Below are 18,963 nucleotides of genomic sequence, written 5' to 3'. Positions count from 1 at the left end.
CAGTAAAAAAAGGGCGCCACTTTGAACTTTGAAACATTGTGGTTTCAACCATCAGGACTCCTGTTCTACCACACAGGGGGGCGGGAACTGGAGTGCACAATTTTCCAAATTATGTCTATTGTCCAAGAGCAATCTTGTGGGCAAGACATTGTTTCTGGAACAGGTTTGCTGGTAATGTACCGGTAATTATAGAATGCATTAACATCAACTCATGTTAGCAATCTTGAATTTTCACTAGAAAAGGGGAGAACATTAGCTAGCAACTTTCTGTTGTTTCTGGTGGTCAGATGCAGTTTCTTATTACTAATTCTTGTTACTTTTACATTTGTAAAACATTGCTAGGACTATTTAATGCTATTAAATTCACACAAGAGGAATAAGTGCACTGTTTGAAAACCATTTAAGCTTATCTAAATTTCTGCAGTGGGGCAGATTCACCTTCCTGACACTGATATTGCTGCTACGTGACACTGATGTCAGGAAGGTGACATTGCTGGACTTCTCTGGCCATTCCTGATACTTAGATTGGCACCATCTAAGTTAACCTGGTTGTATTGTCTCTATGGAGATTATTGAATATACTGCCAAGTTTTGTGATTTTAAACAAGGATTTATGAACAAAAATGAACTCATGCTGTATGATTACTTACTGTATAATGCTACACATTTCCTCCTAAACAAACTTTGTACAGTTGGGTACAATTTTCTGTTTTGTCCACATGCTATTGCTGAAGATTTTTGATCCAGAACAGAAGAATGAATCCAACTAAAGTACACATGAAAATATGCTTAGATATAGGCTTTATTTATTTATTTATATCAATAAATTTTTGTTATTTTCTTTAAACATACACATAATTTCTTTATAAAGTCATAGTTGCTTGCATATATTTACTATGTCTACACAAGTTTATTAAAATTTCAAAACAGATACACCTTTATCTGACATCCATGTAGAGAGTTACCGTATTTTCCCATCTATAAGACCCGGCCATGTATAAGACTCTTTTTTGGGACTCCAAATTGAGGAAATGGGGGGAATTGCCCCCATGTATAAGACAACCCAATTTTTAAGCTTAATTTTTCAGGAAAATAACCTAGTCTTATACATGGAAAAATAGGGTAATTTATATTGTATTCATCATATAGTTAGACCAATCTTTTTTGTTTAAGTAAGTATTTTTTTTAATAATATTTTTTATTGCTTTGTTTTCCAAGGTCAAAGTACATCGTCAATACAACGTCAATAACACAACAAAAGCTATTTTACAAAAAAAAGAAAAGATTAAACAAAAGTAAATTCATTTTTCCATGTTCATTTTTTGTTTAAGTAAGTAGATTATTATAAGACCAACATCATTATCAATTGATAAAATAAAAAATATAAAATTGTCCCCAAAGCCAAAACCAGTAACAACAGGGTACATATAAACAATCTATATATTAAAATGTCATTTCAATACGCATAGTTAATGACATCTTTAGCTGTTAATTTTTGTTTCTGTTTAGTTACAGCAAATCTGGCTTAAATGTAACCTATTTCTTTCAGACAGAAAATACATTATTTTAATTACATCACCATATCTTTAAATCACTTTCTTTTATTGAATGTGACCTTAAGGTATATGTTTAATGAGGTGCCTATAACTCATACTTTTTTGCCACAATACATTTTATTAGCCTATGGTGTTAAGACTCTTCTTGCTGTTTTTGCTGCAGCTAACATAGCTTCCCCCTCTGGAATTTGTCAATATAGATGAAGTTTTGAATTTGTCATTTCATGGGGTAGGTGCCTAGAGGCTTTATACATTTGACAGAATTCAAAACACTATTCTTCTCATCTCTAAAGTTCACCCACAGTTAAAATACCCACAGAGTCTACATTTGTTTGTTGCTTTGGCTTAAATGACTTCACAGACTCTTTAAATACCTGGCCCATGGTGTTCTGTTTCCTTTCAGGAATGTAAAAAGCATTGAAAGAGCTCCATGAAAGGTTTTAGAAGTCCCAAATATTTTTATTTTGAATTAATCAGTGCCTATCATCCTTTTTTTTTTTTTGCAGTGTCCAAGGACAATATTCCCAGATCTGAACTCCAAACCTGTGAAAATAACAGACACCCTGGGAAAATGGACTGCTTTGAGAATTCCCGCCAGGAACCTAGAGACAGGTAATGTCTTTGGTCTCCTCATTTCTTTCATGGGACACAAGTGGAATCTGGATTAATCTATATTTATCTCTGTATTAAAAGAGCAAGTATCAATTTCAGTATTTTTTAAAAAGATGTTGGAAAACAGGATGGCTGGCTGCTGATGCAGTAACTAAATAGTAAGGCTGCAATCCTACACAATGAGCTGGGAGTCAATACCATTGAACTGAATGAGGTTTACTTCTGAGTGTAGGATTGTAGGGTAAATCACCTTATGAAAGAATGATAGCATTCAAGGTGGAGACTGGCCCCATGTATTGATGAGGCACTGACCAAGACAGATTAAGAGAGGTAGTGGTTTTCTCTTTATCAGTTAACATTAGTCAAGAGAGAGAGAAATGCAGTTGTTGTTTCTCTAAACAATATTCTTTGATTAAATTTAAAATGTCTAATTATCTTTCAAAACATTTATTTCAGCATGACTGAAAGTTTATTCTCAATACTTTATTCAGAAAGGTGGAAAAAACGTATTCAACCTCTGATCATTTAACTGCCCTCTGCATCCCCATCTAATTTCAAAACACTGTAACTATATATAAAGAATACTCCAGTTTGTCTGAAATTCATTTTATTCACATATTTGTGATTGCTTTAAATAGATGAGTTATAATACTCAAAAGTTTCATTAATTTGAGTAACTTCTAATTTCACATAAATTATGTTTTGCCACCTCAGTTGTTTCCCAACATAACTTTCATACACTAGTTTTGCATTTTTAGTAATGCTAAACATTGAAGTAGCCCATAAAAATTGTTAGGATGGTAGCAAACCTGTCACTCAGATGGGGAAGTTCTATTCCTGTTTACCTCACAAGACTGCCACAGCAGAAAAATGAATACATATCCAGTTTCCTTATAAAATACAAAATGAAATGAAAACTCATCAAGCAAGCTGTGATAGAAAAACCGTTGGTGGTATGTGTGAAGCATAAGAAGGCCACATTGCAGTATAAAAGTGTACAAGAGCCTTTCTTAAAGGAAATTAGCTCTGACGCTTTTCATTGGCTCATATTGAATGAAAATGTAAGCATTGTTTCAACTTTGCAGTGCTTGTTTTCCTTGATGTGAAATATTCAATGCTAATATGAATGAAGCTCAACATCAAGAAAACCTGCATGGTTATGCAGTTGACCTGTGCTTCAAGAAAGGTCACTATTGTACATGATTTTGGTTTCCTTAAATTTGATTAATTGCTAATTAAGATGCCAGTTAGTACTAGCTATTAAAGCTTAAGTCCTGAACATACTTCCTAGGGAGTAAGCCTCATTGGTCATAGTGAGACATGTCTGAGTAAACATGCACTGGATTGTGCTGCAAGTCATACTGCTGCAGCAGCAGCACTTGTAATCTATCTGTACAGAACCAGCTCAGGAGGTTAACTAAACATTTGCCTCATGCTATTCAACTATTTAATTTCTTTTCATTAATTTTTTTTGGTGAATTTATTCATTTAAACATCTTGCCTTTCCTTTTGTTTGGATCCACAAGGTACTTTAATAATATACAAGCAAATAATGAAAATATAGTTAAAGAGCAATATTGTAGATTTAGCATCAGTAAAAGGACAGAGCCCATTCATTATCCTTTGTCCCAAGTTCCCTTTATAACAACAGTCTTTTAATCTAGTATGTAGACTCTAGTATGTAATATGTAGAATTCCGCAAAATAGGCATTGCTGCTGAAAAAGCCATGTCTTGCGTAGCTACCCACTGAACATCAGATGGAGCGGGGAACCTAGACCAGGACCTCAGAAGATTATCTAAGTGAGCAGGTCGGTTTTCATTGAAGAAGCTGGTCTTTGAAGTATCCTTGCCCCAGACCATTTATACTGTATTGCCTTTTAAATCTGCCAGTCCAGATGCTTCACCACTGTTAACGGGAAGGGTAACTTTTTGTAACTTCACATGGATACCTTGCACTTATGTTAGGTTTTGTCTCTTGTAGAGTCTCTAAGGACATCCCAGCTGACTTTGGGAAACAGACAAGTAGCAGCCAGATGTATGAAACAGACAGACCTTCCAAGCGCCTACGAAAAAAGAGGAAGTTGCTTTTGGATTCTGAAGATGAAGAAGAAAATGCAGATGATGATGAGGTATTACAGGTTTAGTTGGAATCATAACCAAGCGACTACACTTGAGTTGGGCAGTGATGTATGTAAATCTCAAAAACTTTTTTGAATTAGAAGCTAATGTTTACATTTTACATTCAGAAAATATCACTCTGGAAAGTTTATAAATATATATTTTTATTGTGTGTGTGTATGTGTGTATCATGGGGGGGGGGAATACTCTATATGGCAGGTTATGCTTTCTTGTTTGTTTTTTGCATTTCTACCTTTTTACCAAGGTACCCAAGGTGAGTTACAATTTAAAATACTAAACCTTTTTATTTTTATAAAAGAATGAAAATGTCAACCAGATGTATGAAAATCTCGGTGTATTTTCTTATCATTTAAAAAATATGTCTATTTCTAGGAAAAGAATAAATTGAATTTGAAAAACCGCAAGAATGCTAAACCAGTAAAGCAAGGTGAGCGGAAGGCTTAATGCCGAAAAGCTGCTGTATAGTGGATAATTTTGCAGCCCAGAAGGCTGGGGCTGTAGAACCCATAATATATCTAGAATAGTAGAATTAAGGGTTGCGAGTAACAGTATACCAACTTGCTCAGGTGGCCGCAAAGCATCTGGATCATTCATTCTGGCGTCATCAAACTAGAGTCCCTCCTATGAACAGCAAGCTGAATATGATAAATCCTGTTAAAATAAACACTGGAAGATAAAATTGAAATGAAACTGATAATGATTGATGGGCTCTTAAGGATCATCTTAAATTAAATTACATCCTCAAATATTGTTCATCTTTTGCATTAATTTGTTGAACGCTTTTACTAAAGTCAGAGCTGGAGACATTTACAGCACACTTAATTAAGTGGAACTTGGTAAATATGTATAAGATTGCAGCCTGTTCATATTCCTCACGATCTGTCGGCTGGCCATTTAATTTCTTTTAGATTTGCTTTATTGCTGCTAATGGTTGCTCATCTTTTCCTGTACACAATATATTTTGTACACAATATATATATATATATTTTGAAGGACTATGGGAATTTGTTGTTTTGTACTGGTCAGTAAGGGTCTGTTTGACGAGTGCACCATTTACAGCTATCTAGAAACAAGAAAACCATATTTAAATAGCATTAAAAGTCTGCCTCATATATTTACAACACAGAAAATATTTTGAAATTTATGAACAGACTTTACAAAAAACACACCAATTCTGAGTATTTCCCGCCCCCTGTTTCATTTAGAACTATTATATATGGTTATTTTTTCTCTTGCTGTGTTTTTGTATAAATAACTGTAAATGCGTAAATAATTAATTGTATGTGGTATGTTTGTAATTTTTAAAAAAGCAACACCAGAAACCAGATCCTTCCTGCAATTAGTTTTATTCATTTCTTAAATAGTAGATAGTTTTGCTTGTTTTAGTTCCCTAATATATATTCTAGTAAGGGGAAGTTGATAGCATTAGAATTGTTGGACTGTACTTGAAAGCTGCTATCCATCTATTGTAGAATAAACGGCTTACCTTTGGATACCCAATGTGGCAAATAGAAGCACATGCATGTGTATCTCTGCTTCAATGCTTTGCCCTGCAGAAATAATTTCCCTCTCATTCTGTCTTTGCTCAGTTACTCCTGGAAAGAAGCATGTGTGGAACTGGCTGTCATACTTAGAAGAAGAAAAAATGGCACCTGCTCCACTGAAACTCTTCAAAGAGGTTGACAGCTCTTGGATAATTTATTTATTTTGTTCGTGTGAATATTTAATGACTTTGTGCATTTGGTTAACAGAATTGGGGGTGGTGGTGGGGGTGTTTTGGCATGTGCTGTGGTGCGTACAGGAGAAATAGAGTTTTCACCTTGTCCAACCAGCCTAGAGTTCTTGCACACAAAAGAGTTCTCCTACAGAGACGAACCAGACAGGGTTGACTTCCTTTATTTTGTGCTGCTGCAACACAGAATAAAGGGCTAGATTTACTGGTGGTGTTGTGTTGGCTGGCTGGCTGGGTAGTTCCATCTTGTCTGAAGGGTGGTTCCTGACGCCTTTCCAATAATATCCTAAAAATTAACAAAGCTTCCTTTTGGGTCAATATGCAAGTTTGCTTGTTAAAAGGGAAAATGTGTAATCAAGCCCCATTTCTGTTTTGGTCTCAGGAAAAATGCAGTCAAACTCCCTTGCTCCTTTCATTGTTTCCTCTGTGTAGTCAGGAATAGTTTGCCCATTTGGATAGGGAAGAGCTGTTACTACAGAGTAACCAGAGCTGTTGCAACAAGGTGCTGCTCTCCAAAACAGCTTGCTAATGAGATAGGTGGCCCTGGGCTTTCTCATTGTGAGGGAGTAGTAGACAAGAAAAGGGGAGAGCAAGTGCTGCAAGACAAAGGCCAACTGCCATGGATGCTTTTGCTGAGATTCCTGCATTGCTAGGGGTTGGACTAGATGACCCTTAGGTACCTTCCAACTCTATGATTCTAAGAAATCTTCAATTACCGCCTGTACTGGATGCCAGAGAAATGAACCAATATGGGCAGAGGAGGGTTTTAGTTGTACTTGTTCCCCTGTAGAAATGGGAATATGTCAATCACTCACTAGAGAAAGTTTAATAGTTGTATTTTTTTTAAGTTTGCACCCAACCCCTGTTTTAATTTGTGCCTTAAGTATGTGAAATTGCTCAGCGCTAGGATCATATCTTAGCCAGTGACTGTGTGAAGCTAGCTTTAGCTTTGCTAATTAGCATAGTGCTTATATTAATTGGATCCTTGACTTTTAGCATGTTGTAGATTATCTGATTAAAAAATAATCATTACAAGTGAGGGTACAAGTAGCAACCAATTGGCATGTCTAAAAATATGCAAGAAGCTGACCTCTATAGAATGTGAATATAGCACACATCCTGCCTGATACTGAATTCCCTCAATTTCCATTGAAATGAAAAAATAGCACCTTGTAACACTGGGGAAATGTTCAGTCATCCATTTTTTTCTAGCGGCACCTTTCAGCTTTGATCACTTATGTCTATAAAGATCAACTTCTTGGTGGAAGTATGCATTGGTTATAAAAGGTTGTTTCAGGTTCCATCACCAGAATTCCTTTTAATTATCTACCTGTTCTTAGCCTGGGTTTGAGAGTTACTGCTCTTTATATGTCAAAACTTGAAACTCTGTTCTTGGTTGATGCTTACAAAAGTCAGAAGAAACTACTCAGTTCAGGTGTCACACCAAGTCACAATTCAGATGTCAAACCAAGTCAGTTTTGTGCTCATGATAGTTTAGAACTAAACCAATGGATTAACCAATGGATCCAAATGTTTAACAGTCAAATCATGGTGGGCATCAGGGTGGGGAACCTTTTTGACTGCATGGGCCAGACCCTTATCAGGATGCCTTTGGTGGGTGGGTCCATTGAATGGAAGCTACTTCTCTTTCCTTGATCAAGGTGTGCGCCTACCGCCCATCATCTTAACATCAGGTATAGGGCAGGTGGGCATGACTTCCCCTAAATGGCTTTGTGAGCCAAATGAGGAAGCCTGGCATGCCAAGTTTGGCCCACACGCCAGAGATTCCCAACCCCAGTCTACAAACAATTTTTGCCTGCTTTTGTTTTCCCATCTGCCCAGCACTTAGCTCCTTAAGTTCATTCCTCTCTCCATAGAACAGCAGCCTCTGGAGGTGAAATGAGGGCCATCACCATGGTTTGTCAGTTCTGATATCATTCCGACTATAGCTCAAAAAATGGCGTGCAAATTAATTTCAAACCATGGTTTCCCATTCTTGTTTGCTGACTGATCACAACAATGGTTTTTCATTTCAGAGTTAGCTTAACTATAGTTTCATGCCAACTGATGTCTGAATTGAGCGCTGAAGTTGCTTGTCTGATGTGACAGAACCACAATATTCGCTTTCTAGTAGTGACAGTGCTGCCAATTACCAGGAGATGAAGGGGTGGGAAGGTCAAGGTCGTGTGGGTGCAACAGCAGATCTAATCCAGTGCTCTCACTGTTGCACCCACGATGCATTGACCTCCCCACTGCCTCACCCCACTCCATTGTGGTAAGTGACAGTGACACTACTGCCAAAAGTTATCATTGCTGCTCTGTCCCACTGGGCAAGCCATTTCTGATGAATCACAGTCTTCAAATCAATATATTTGTGAATATAATTCTGATATAGATGTCATTCACCTTCCATCTCTCAGTGTAAAACAAGTACAGAGTTAGCAATCTCTGAAGTTACCTCCATTAGAGAAAACAGATTATACAAAATACATTTCCTTCTTATTTTCCCCATAGAGTATTAACACTGCAACAAGAAAGTCTTTGTTGAAGTGTAAAATAATGTTTTCCCTCCATTATTTCCACTGCAGTCTCAGTCCTTTCCACAAAACAAAAATGGATTTAAAGTTGGAATGAAGCTAGAGGGCCTAGATCCTGAACACCCATCCTTATTTTGTGTTCTTTCTGTTGCCGAGGTATTTGCCTTTCTTTGTCTTGAAATCAACAGTATTAACTTATTTTCTGAATAATAGGGGGGAGGGGAAAATAAACAGACAGAGGGAAGGTCTCTAAGGCATGCCCTGGATCAGTGAGTTAAAACAATGTCTAAGGCATGCCCGGGATCAGTGAGTTAAAACGATGTCTATAGATAATGCTTCAAATTCTATTTAATTAAAAATATCTTCTGCCTTGATTTTGCTATTTTAAATTAAACAACTTTAATGGTTTTAAAGTCAGAAACGGATCCTGCCAGTCTCAAAGGGTATTTTCAGGTAAATAAGACAATCTGTGTGTGTGTGTGTGTGTGTGTGTGTGTGTGTGTGTGTTTTCTTGGGTGTTTACTTGAATTACTGTATTTTTCTGTCTACAAGATGCCCCCATGTATAAGACGCCCCCTATTTTTGTGGCAACAACCAATCGCTAGTCCACCCTCGGCACTATCCATGTATAAAACACCCCCGTAATTTTTGACATTATTTATAAGGAAAAACCCCTAGTTTTATACACAGAGAAATGCGGTAATTTTGAGGCCTGAATAAATGGGTACACATGTGCAAAATGGATCTCCTGGTGGGTGGGTGAGAGTGAGTGAGAGAGAGACTCAACATCAGTGTGACTGGACACTGCAGTGTAGAGACTTGAGTTCCACTGTGACAATAATCATAAAACAGACTTTGTGGAGGAGTCCCTACAACTATAGATAGTAAATTTTAAAAGAGAGCATTTCTATCTTTTGCCAAAGATTTTAAGGAGATGGAATCAATCCAGAATTAAGTTTAAAAAACAAACCGAAACAAACAAAAAACAACCCTAAGGTTCATTTGACTCGCGAAAGGGATAACTTTGAGTTGCTTCATGCTTACAGGTGCAAGGGTACAGAGTGAGATTGCATTTCGATGGTTATTCTGAGTGTTATGACATCTGGGTTAATGCGGATTCTCCAGAAATCCACCCTGTTGGATGGTGTGAAAAAACAGGTCACAAGCTGCTTCCTCCTAAAGGTACATGAACTTATTTTTTTGTTCAAACAAGTGCATTTGGATGTAATGCTAAGCCACATTTTAGCACCTTGGGAGCACACATGGATAAGCTTCAAGCTTTTATGCTCCCATCTCATGGGGGAGGGGGCGGGTGTTTGAACAGAAAGTTAAAGGCATCCAGTTCCTGATTTGAGTTTGTTGTAACATCCACACTTGGAACTCTGCTTAGTTTAAACGTAGGTTTGCTGAATCAAAGCTAGGTTGTTTAATTTACTATATTGTGCCATTTCATATAAATTGTAGTTAGTTCAAACATGGAAGTGAGGAGGGAGCTTGCAAACTCATGGCTCGCCTGTGCTAATTCTGATAGCACTAAAGTTAACATTGTTAAAAATGGGAAGAAGTAATTGAAATCTAAACCAATAAGTAGCCACTTCACAAAGTAGAAATGGGTACATATTAAATATAACATTTGCACCTACCTTTGCTTGCTTGCCTTTACTTGTTTGAGTAAAAGATATTAATATTTGTAAATAGCTTGTCAGGAAGGCAGTGCATAAGTGCAATAAATAATAAAGTGAATAAATAATAATATGTGAGATGTTGAGACACCGTTTGCCCACCCTGTGTACAGTATGGAAATAAGCTGCTGAAGCAGTGTATTGTTTGCAGTGGATCATGTGTGGTAAACGAAGACAGAAATCTTACAGGACAGAAGAGAGTGCATTCACTTTTGCTGTAGTTTATGAAACAGTTTTTTTTTATAAGAGAAAAGACAAACTTTTTTTTGATGGAGCCAAGCAATGGAAAACGTAAAATAATGAGAACTTCTTTCAGTAATGTGCAATATAGCAAATGCATTCACTACTCCCCCCCCCCCTATTAATGTGTTTCCTAGAGACTTCTAAAGTTTCAGATTAATGATTAACAACTGCAATAATGTATTTAAAAGACAGAAGAAAGTGAGAGATATGTTAACTGAAGCCTGTAACTCCTGCCTATTTCACAGGGGCAGCTATTATGCAAAGTTCACATTCTTCCCACATCATTTCTATTTCTGAAAAACCAATCTGAATGTAGCAGCAGCCACTGTATAAAACAATACTTTTATCTCCCTCCCTCCCTCCCTCTCTCTCTCTAGGTTACAAGGAAGGGGAATTTAATTGGACATCATATTTGAAGAACTGCAAAGCTCAAGCTGCCCCCAAAGCTCTTTTCAGAGCCCTGAGCACAGTAAGAGGCAGTACTGATGTTTTAGTCTTTTAAATTCCAGCCATTTCTAAAGCTTCAGCCAGGATATTATTGTGCCTTTTTCAAATGCTTGGAACAGAGGCTGAATTCCTAAGAAACAGGGGAATATCAGATGTCAAATGGGAAACCTATTTAATTTCTCACATTACATTTAGTAAACAGAGTTCATTGTCTGGCTTTTTATTTATGTGCACACGGCAGACAACTATCCAAGCAAAGCAGCAATTCTATCATCTGACTACTTACTAGGTGATTTGGCACAGACTAGATTGTATTTTGTCATATTTCTCTGGCATTGGCTACATTTTACCAGAATACCAGAACTTGCTCAGTCCTTGACGGGAAAATATTTGTTATATGTGTACTTACATCAAACACATTTCTGCTCATTTGAATAAATGCATTCATCTTCCCCATCTCCAGCATTTTTAAAATAGCTTTAGTTTGCTTCCCGTTCCACTCTGTCAAGTATCCTTGCTTGTACATTTTGCATAGCACCTTGTCCAATCTGTAGCCTGGCAATGGTTGTCAAATTGTGTTGATTTCAATGAATGAGAAGGCCCTTTGTAACTCTTCCATGCAGAGTAGCCTTGTGGAGAAAGTAAGATCTGTTCCAGCTTTTCTTTGAATACAAGAGTCACTTCCCAGCAGCATTTTACATAGTCATATAATTGTAGGGTTGGAAGGGATCCAAAGGGTCATCTAGTCCAACCCCTGCAATGCAGGAATCACAGCCAAAGAATCCCTGACGGATGGCCATTCAAGCTCTGTTTAAAAACCTCCACTGGAGAGTCCACAACCTTCCGAAATTGTCCGTTCCACTGTCAAAGAACAAGCAACCCATTTTTCAGCCAAGAATTGTGCCAGGAAGCAGTAACTGTATTTGTGGATAAACTAGCCCAGACATTATTTCTTTCACATGATTGTGTCTGCAGGGCCACTCTATATGGAAATGTTTCATATATTTGAACAAGGTCAGGATCTTTAGGTTTCAGTCTGAGTGATCCCCCTCTATTTATGGGGAACATCTGCTGTATGTCAGAGGATTTGTCCAGTAATGTGCCAGAACTTGCTGTTACCATAGTAGAATTGTCATAGGATTCAGCCTCTAGCACTGAATTTTGATCCAAGTGGAAAATAGCATTTGCATTCTGCTGTCTTGATGTCATAGCGGATTATAGTTTAGAGGAGGGAGAAGAGGTTTGGATCTAAAGGTTCTCCTCCTCTGGATGAAGGAATCCTTCTATCGGAGAAAGGGAAAATTCAGAATGCAAACCATTCCCACACATGTATTGCCAAGTTCGGTCTTTAATATGTCCAGTTAGAACAAACTCAGGAACCATGCCTGGGAAGGATTTCTACCTGAAACCTCTTTAGAAGGATAAATTTATTCAGCTGCTAGATTAACCTGCTAGTTTGATCTGGTATAGTTTGTTTTTTGATGAGACTTTCCCATATCTAACAAATTCTGGTCTTTAATGTCCACTGGAAGGTGTGATTTTTTTAAAAAAATGCTTTATTAGCATTCATTATACTAATGAAGCTGTAATTTCAATAATTTAGCAAACTGCAATGTTTTCTCAATTTCCTCCTGTTCCTTAGCCAGTCACACCTTCTGGTTTTCGAGTGGGAATGAAGTTGGAGGCCGTAGACAAAAAGAATCCTTCTTTAATGTGTGTAGCAACCATTGCAGACATGTTGGATAATCGGCTGCTAATTCATTTTGACAACTGGGATGAAAGTTATGACTACTGGTAAGTAAATAATTATCTCCTCTGTTCATGCAACTATGGTATTGCTTGACATTGCCTAGATAGAGAATGAATTTGAGTTCGGATGAGGGGGGCGCTAGTTCTGCATTTTGAGTCAGGCTCCAGTTCTGAATTTAGATTCATCAGGTCTTACTCACTTCCTGAATTTCTTAAGCTGTCTTAAACACACTTAAATTTCATTTAGTGCACCTTACCTCCGAGTGAATATGTTTGGGCCCAGTTGTTTGCTTGTGACATTGTCAAAACTTGTAGAACGGTGTACAGCTCACATCTTTTGGAAAATCCAGGGGGGAAAATACTCTTTTACTTGCAAACTTATGCATGCTTACCATTTGTCATTATGATTTAATTAGTTATTTTAGAGGTATGTGTATGTATATATAACTATAGATAGGTATATTGTTGCAATTTTGAGACACCCTGGGAGTCCTGTAAAGGACCAAAACCCAGAATATAACTGAATAACTGAATAAAATAAATGTAGTCAACATTTAAGTTTTTCTAGCTAGGTCTTAGCTAGTAGAAAAGGATTATACAACCTGCTTTAGGATCGACATACATCTGGAACGTTCTCTCTTTGTTTTTGTAACACAATTTTTATTCATTTTCATCTTTGAACTGTTTAACATGGTTGCATCGAGAAATATCTTTGTTAACAGAGCATATGACAAGCAACAATTACATAAAATTAAAAATTAAGCAGTAAAGATGACGGGAACTTCTGAAGGTGCTCTATACCCTCTAAAGGGCAGGCTGCCCTACAGTATGCGAATCATTGACTTATTCTTTCCCATGCCTGCTGATTTCTCCATGAAAATAAAATCCCACACCACAGCTGTATTTAGCTCAGTTTCTCTCTGCCTTGTTTCTGACACCAGAAATACACCCAAATGGAGGAAAGAAGGTTGCAGGAGACATTAGGAGGGGAGAATTGATAAGTATGTGAAAGGTTAAGCACTCTTTTCTCACATTCACCAATGCTTAACTACACATGTTCCTCATGCCCCTTCATTCACATTACTTTAGCAATTGTGGGTTGGGAATGTTCCAAGTTAGGGTGGAACTACACATTAAGGTTTAGGAGATTAGGGAATAGTTGACAGGTGAAAAGGATAGATTGATTGTTCCATGCAGTGAACTGCTACCCACCGAAGGACATCCAATCTATTCTCATTTCTGAACCTTCTTTCTCACTGTATGCAAATTTTAAGTCTTTTGCAACCTTGATTACTAGAAGCATGCTTGGAGAAAAAGAAAGAGCACTGAGAATCCCAGCATATCAAATTATGCTGCACATACCAGGTTCCTTAAAAAAACCCAACAACATCCTGACTTTCTTCCAAGTGGAACTCAAGGCAGGTTCTCAGCACAAGTGTAAATGCTTTGTAGATCAATGCAAATATATACAGTGGCCGCTCACACAACAGTCACACCAAGAGAGGAGAGAAGGCAAAAAGAAAAGAAAAAGAATACAGGGGAAAGCTATTTAAAAAGGCCCGGAACGAAGTCTGAGAACCAAGCCTTCACTGACCACAGACAGAGTCAGTCTGGTTAGAGGGATGACTCAATGGAAAGCAAGCATAGGGTCTGACTGATCCCTCCAGTAGGAGGCATTATCTTATTTTAGAAATGTCTTTCACCTGGATCTTCAAACGGAAATCCACATTTTTCCTGCCTTCCAAGCACTAGGAGGGATTATAACCCACTTGATACCTTCTTATGTTGAATAAGGAAAAAACCCTTCACAGTAAGTTCCAGTGTTTTGGTCTTCTTGAGGACATAGTTTTATGATTTTTAAAGCAAGTGGCTTCCATGTATGATCAGGTTCAGCAAAAAAACATCAGATTCATTCTTTCATGTACTGGCTGTGACTGGAACTAGTTCTCTCTGTTTGATCCAGGTGTGATGCTAGTAGCCCTTATATTCGACCTGTTGGTTACTGTCAAGAAACTGGAACTCCCCTTACAACACCAGCTGGTATGTTGAAAGTTCACAAGTCCCTGTTGCATTCTAAACATTTGCAAGATGTGATCTGCTCTATATGATTCAGATGTGTATGAGGTCCGTTCTGGTTTCTCCTCTCCAATTAATTCTGCTAGATTTGTAGAATGGGAGACACCCCCCGCCCTGCCCAAGAGGATGGTCATATCCCAATTCCATTATGATAAGGGTAACTGCATGCTGGTGCTGGGTCACAAAATAGGGTCTTTGTTGACAACATGATGTATTGATGCTGGCTTAAGAGTAGGGGGGTTCCTAACAACTCTCAGCTCCCTTGGCAGACTACAGTTCCCAGGAGTCTTTTGTGGGAGGCCATGACTCTTTAAAGTGGTATGATATGGCTTTAGACATAAAGTGCAGATGGAGCCCTAGATAGGAGTTGGGATGGGAAAGGAGAATTGAGAGCAAAAAGGCCTTGCTTAAAAGCTCAAAGGATCTCCACAGTGGGCTGGGGGATCTTGCTGGTGTTATTACTGCTGACTGAGGTGGCTGAAAACAGTGTGTCACACACTGCTTCAGGGAGGAGCAACTGTAGATCCGGGCCATTTGTCGTGGATGGTTTAGTTTAGATTCCTGCATTGCGGGGGGTTGGATTAGATGACCCTCAGGACCCCTTCCAACTCTACTGTTCTATGATTCTATGAAGTCTGGAGGGCAGCTCATAACGTTCACTTAAATCACCGAGTCCATTTTTGGCCAATCTCTAAGGATGTGGAATTTCAACTTATAAGTTTTAGAGGTAATAAAGGTGCTTTAAAAGCCACTTTACATACAGAAAATGCAGTAAAATTAACTTTAAAATGAAAATGAAAACTAATGTAGTTATCATTATGATGTGGACCCATTTAGTGAATTTTCTGAGATTGCAAGAGTTATGAATGCTGTACTAGTTTTACAGTATTATAGATTCCATACCAAGATTTTTGAGCTTGTTTAGGCTTGCACAATTACTCCTTCCCTCACACTTTCCCTAACTACTACTTTTGTGCCAAACCATAGTTTGCTTTTGCACAAACACTGGTAACCTCTGGTTTGTGCTTATCCTCCAGACCAGAATTAAAAGCCAGGATAAAAGTTTGCAATGTTTTGGGAGGGCAAGAACAAGCTATCATTTGTTCATTTCAGATATGATGACAAGCTATGATTTTCCATGAAAGGGAAGGTATTACAGTGCACATATGAAGGAGAGAGCAGCTCGTACACCAATTGATGAAGCAGCACAGATCTAAAACAAGCCTAGGCACATAACCTGAAGTGGAAGCTTACACTATATAAACATTTTTAAAAGTGATTTAATTTCTGATTTCAGTTCCCTTGCATAACAATGTATTGTTTGGTTAATGTACACTTCCTATGACTTAGAGTTGTAGTTAAAGTGATAATATTTCTAAACCTCTCTGCAGAATACAAGGATTTCAAAAGCTTCTCATGGGAGAAATACTTGGAGGAAACTGGTTCTCAGGCAGCCCCAGCAAGAGCTTTTAAACTGGTTGGTCAACATCTTATCTAGTTTTATATTAGTGAATCACAACATTAAAAGCTATGGTTTTACTTTTGTACAGCTCTTAGTTATAGGTGGATGATTAGGATGATGATGGTTGCTGTTGCTGCTATTTTATTATAATTATGGTATTTATAGAATGTTGGGTGCAAGGCAAATTAGAAATCATGTTCTAGATAAACTAAGTGGGTTACATGAAATGCTTTAAGGTAGCAGTATTTTTTTAAAAAGCTGGTAAATGGCACTGGCTTTTTGAATTTTATGAACATAAGAAGAGCCTGCAGGATCAGACCACTGGCCCATCTAGTCCAAAATCCTGTTTTCACAGTGACAAATCAGATACCTGTGGGAAGCATGTTTGCAACAGCATTCTGCCTACCTGTGATTCCCAGTAACTGGTATTCAGGGAATTCAGATATTGTATTACTTATATGATGTTAGCCACTCTGAGCCCAGCTCCGGCCAGGGAGGGTGGGGTACAAATAAATTTTTTTACTTATTTATTATAGTGGAGGTAGAACAGGGCCGTCATGGTTAGTGGCGCAGCAACAGGAGGAGGCCCCATTAGCTAAAGTGGTGCTTCAGGTTAAGAACAGTTTCAGGTTAAGTACGAACCTCCAGAACTAATTAAGTACTTAACCCGAGGTACCACTGTAACTACAAGTTAGTTCAGATGTAAGAAATTGTGGTTAGTTAAACCAGAAAGCAACTTCTTCCAGAGACACTCTGGCATGCACTGAGGAAGCTGCTGATGGTGCTGCCCAAGCAATCTTACTTTTTTAATGCTAGGCTGTGGTTTATCATTACGTCCAGACTGCACCTTTAAATTATATATGGCTCACCTTACTCTCAGTAATGCTTGACTGCATTTGCAATGTGTTCCTTTACAGCGCCCAGCTCATGGATTCCAGCCTAACATGAAACTAGAAGCTGTAGACAAGAGAAATCCCATGTTAATTAGAGTGGCAACCATAATTGAAAAAGATGACTATCGTGTCAAGGTATGTGCATTCAAATAAGCCATGGTGCTACTCTAAGATTATGAAAAGAATATTGCATTTGAGCTTTCAAGAAAGAAAGCATCTTCAGCAGTAATATGACAGCTTGATCTTAGTCCCCCCCATGAATTGCAATGCTCCTGCTCACTATTGCTGGATGCTATTGTAATGCCACTTATTCTGGAATGACATTTCTGAATTGATTTTTCTTCCCCTTGAGCAATTCTCTGTATGAATCTAACATAAATTTGCCATGTTAGAGCTCTCATACCTTGAGGGTGACTTGCAATACAAACCTCAACATCAGGTTAACCTCATTTTTTTTTTAATGCTGAACGCCTCCACTCACCATCCTGTAATGAGTACATAAACACATCAACTTTGCATTCAACTCATTGTATAAAATGGAGGTTTGTCAGATACAAAGACTGAAAATCTCCCTCAGTTCACAGAATAGGTGAAGCAGCAGCAGATTTTTCTCAAGTGCTCCTTAGTGGGCTCCTTCAGTTTTTATTTATCAGAATTGGATTTAGGCTATAAGAGCCCTCTTGCAAGGTCAAAGCAATGATGCTTATAGACCAGCATTCTGCCTCTGAAAGTGCCTAATTCAAGATGCTCTAGAGGAAGCATATAAGAGACTAAGAAACTAAGAGTCTCCAGTTGAGCACCTACTGTGGTTTCATTAATAACTATTGATATGCCTGTTGACTATACATTTGTAATTTTCCATTGTTGGGTATCCACAGTAATTCTATTCTGTTTATGTGTCAAAAAGGTTCTTCTAGTTCTAATGCTGTAGATTTTGTGTTATGGGTAAACATTCATTAGAAGTCAAAAGTGATGCCATAAACTGATATCGGAACCAGCAACTTAGATTTACCTAAGAATATTACACAGAATATTTTACCCAGAATATTATTTTTAACCCAGGAAACTTAGCTTTACTGGGCAGTTTGGGTGGTTCTCCCCCCCCCCCCCTACTTGGCTCACTGGCTCCAGAAGGCAGTTCTTGGGGAGCATTGTTTGACTCCATGAGTTTTCCAGTATGGAGTCCTGCAGGGGTCAGTCCCGTCCCTCATGTTGTTTAACATCTAAGTGGGGTCCTAAATAGTTTTGGAGTGTGTAATCAGTATGCTGATGACACACAGCTCTATTTCTTCTTTTCATCTTCTGCAAGGGAGGCAGTGGACATGCTGAATCAGTGCTTGGTTAAGACTGGATGAGAGCAAATAAACTGAAACTTAATCCAGGGAAGACAGGTGCTGTTAAGTGGGTGCTTCCTCTGTCTGGCTGAGTGGTGTGCAACCTGCTCTAGATGGGATCACACTCCTGAAAGAGCACATTCATAGTTTGGAAGTTGTATTGGTTGCATTGCTGTCACTTGAGACACAGGTTGCCTCAGTGGCATGGCGTTCCTTCCTCCAGCTTAGGCTGGTGGCCTAACTATGACCCTGTCTGGACAGGGATAACATGGCCACAGTAATCTATGCTCTGGTAACCTCAGGATTGGACTATTGCAATGCATTTTTAATGAGTCTGCCTGTGACATTTTATTTACTGGCTTTGTTTGTGTATTTATTAACTACAGGTGTATATTGCCTTTTTACACATATCTTCTCAAAGCAGTTTACATACTGTTTTAAATTCTGTACATAAAATGATAAAACAGTTTCAGAAATGATTCAAAAGCAATTCAGGCTTA

At 38.1% G+C, this 18,963-nt stretch overlaps 1 protein-coding gene across 14 annotated transcripts in view; it reads left to right on the top strand.

The window, feature by feature from the left end:
• The window catches only part of LOC114602900 (lethal(3)malignant brain tumor-like protein 4), a 54,614-nt gene that overhangs the window by 17,219 nt on the left and 18,432 nt on the right, over positions 1–18,963 (top strand). For all 14 annotated transcript variants that reach the window (XM_077932037.1, XM_077932029.1, XM_077932026.1 and 11 more), the window contains 11 exons: positions 2,063–2,168; positions 4,151–4,298; positions 4,681–4,735; positions 5,898–5,986; positions 8,629–8,733; positions 9,624–9,759; positions 10,880–10,971; positions 12,592–12,743; positions 14,662–14,738; positions 16,166–16,251; positions 17,154–17,264. In XM_077932037.1, the coding sequence (XP_077788163.1) occupies positions 2,128–2,168; positions 4,151–4,298; positions 4,681–4,735; positions 5,898–5,986; positions 8,629–8,733; positions 9,624–9,759; positions 10,880–10,971; positions 12,592–12,743; positions 14,662–14,738; positions 16,166–16,251; positions 17,154–17,264 (1,092 nt within the window). In that variant the 5' untranslated portion in view covers positions 2,063–2,127. The remainder of the gene's footprint in view (positions 1–2,062; positions 2,169–4,150; positions 4,299–4,680; positions 4,736–5,897; positions 5,987–8,628; positions 8,734–9,623; positions 9,760–10,879; positions 10,972–12,591; positions 12,744–14,661; positions 14,739–16,165; positions 16,252–17,153; positions 17,265–18,963) is intronic.

Source organism: Podarcis muralis, chromosome 7, assembly GCF_964188315.1.
Source record: "Podarcis muralis chromosome 7, rPodMur119.hap1.1, whole genome shotgun sequence".
NCBI classification, from domain to species: domain Eukaryota; kingdom Metazoa; phylum Chordata; class Lepidosauria; order Squamata; family Lacertidae; genus Podarcis; species Podarcis muralis.
Note: the sequence above shows the minus strand (reverse complement) of the source record. Positions and strands in the feature narration are given on the sequence as shown.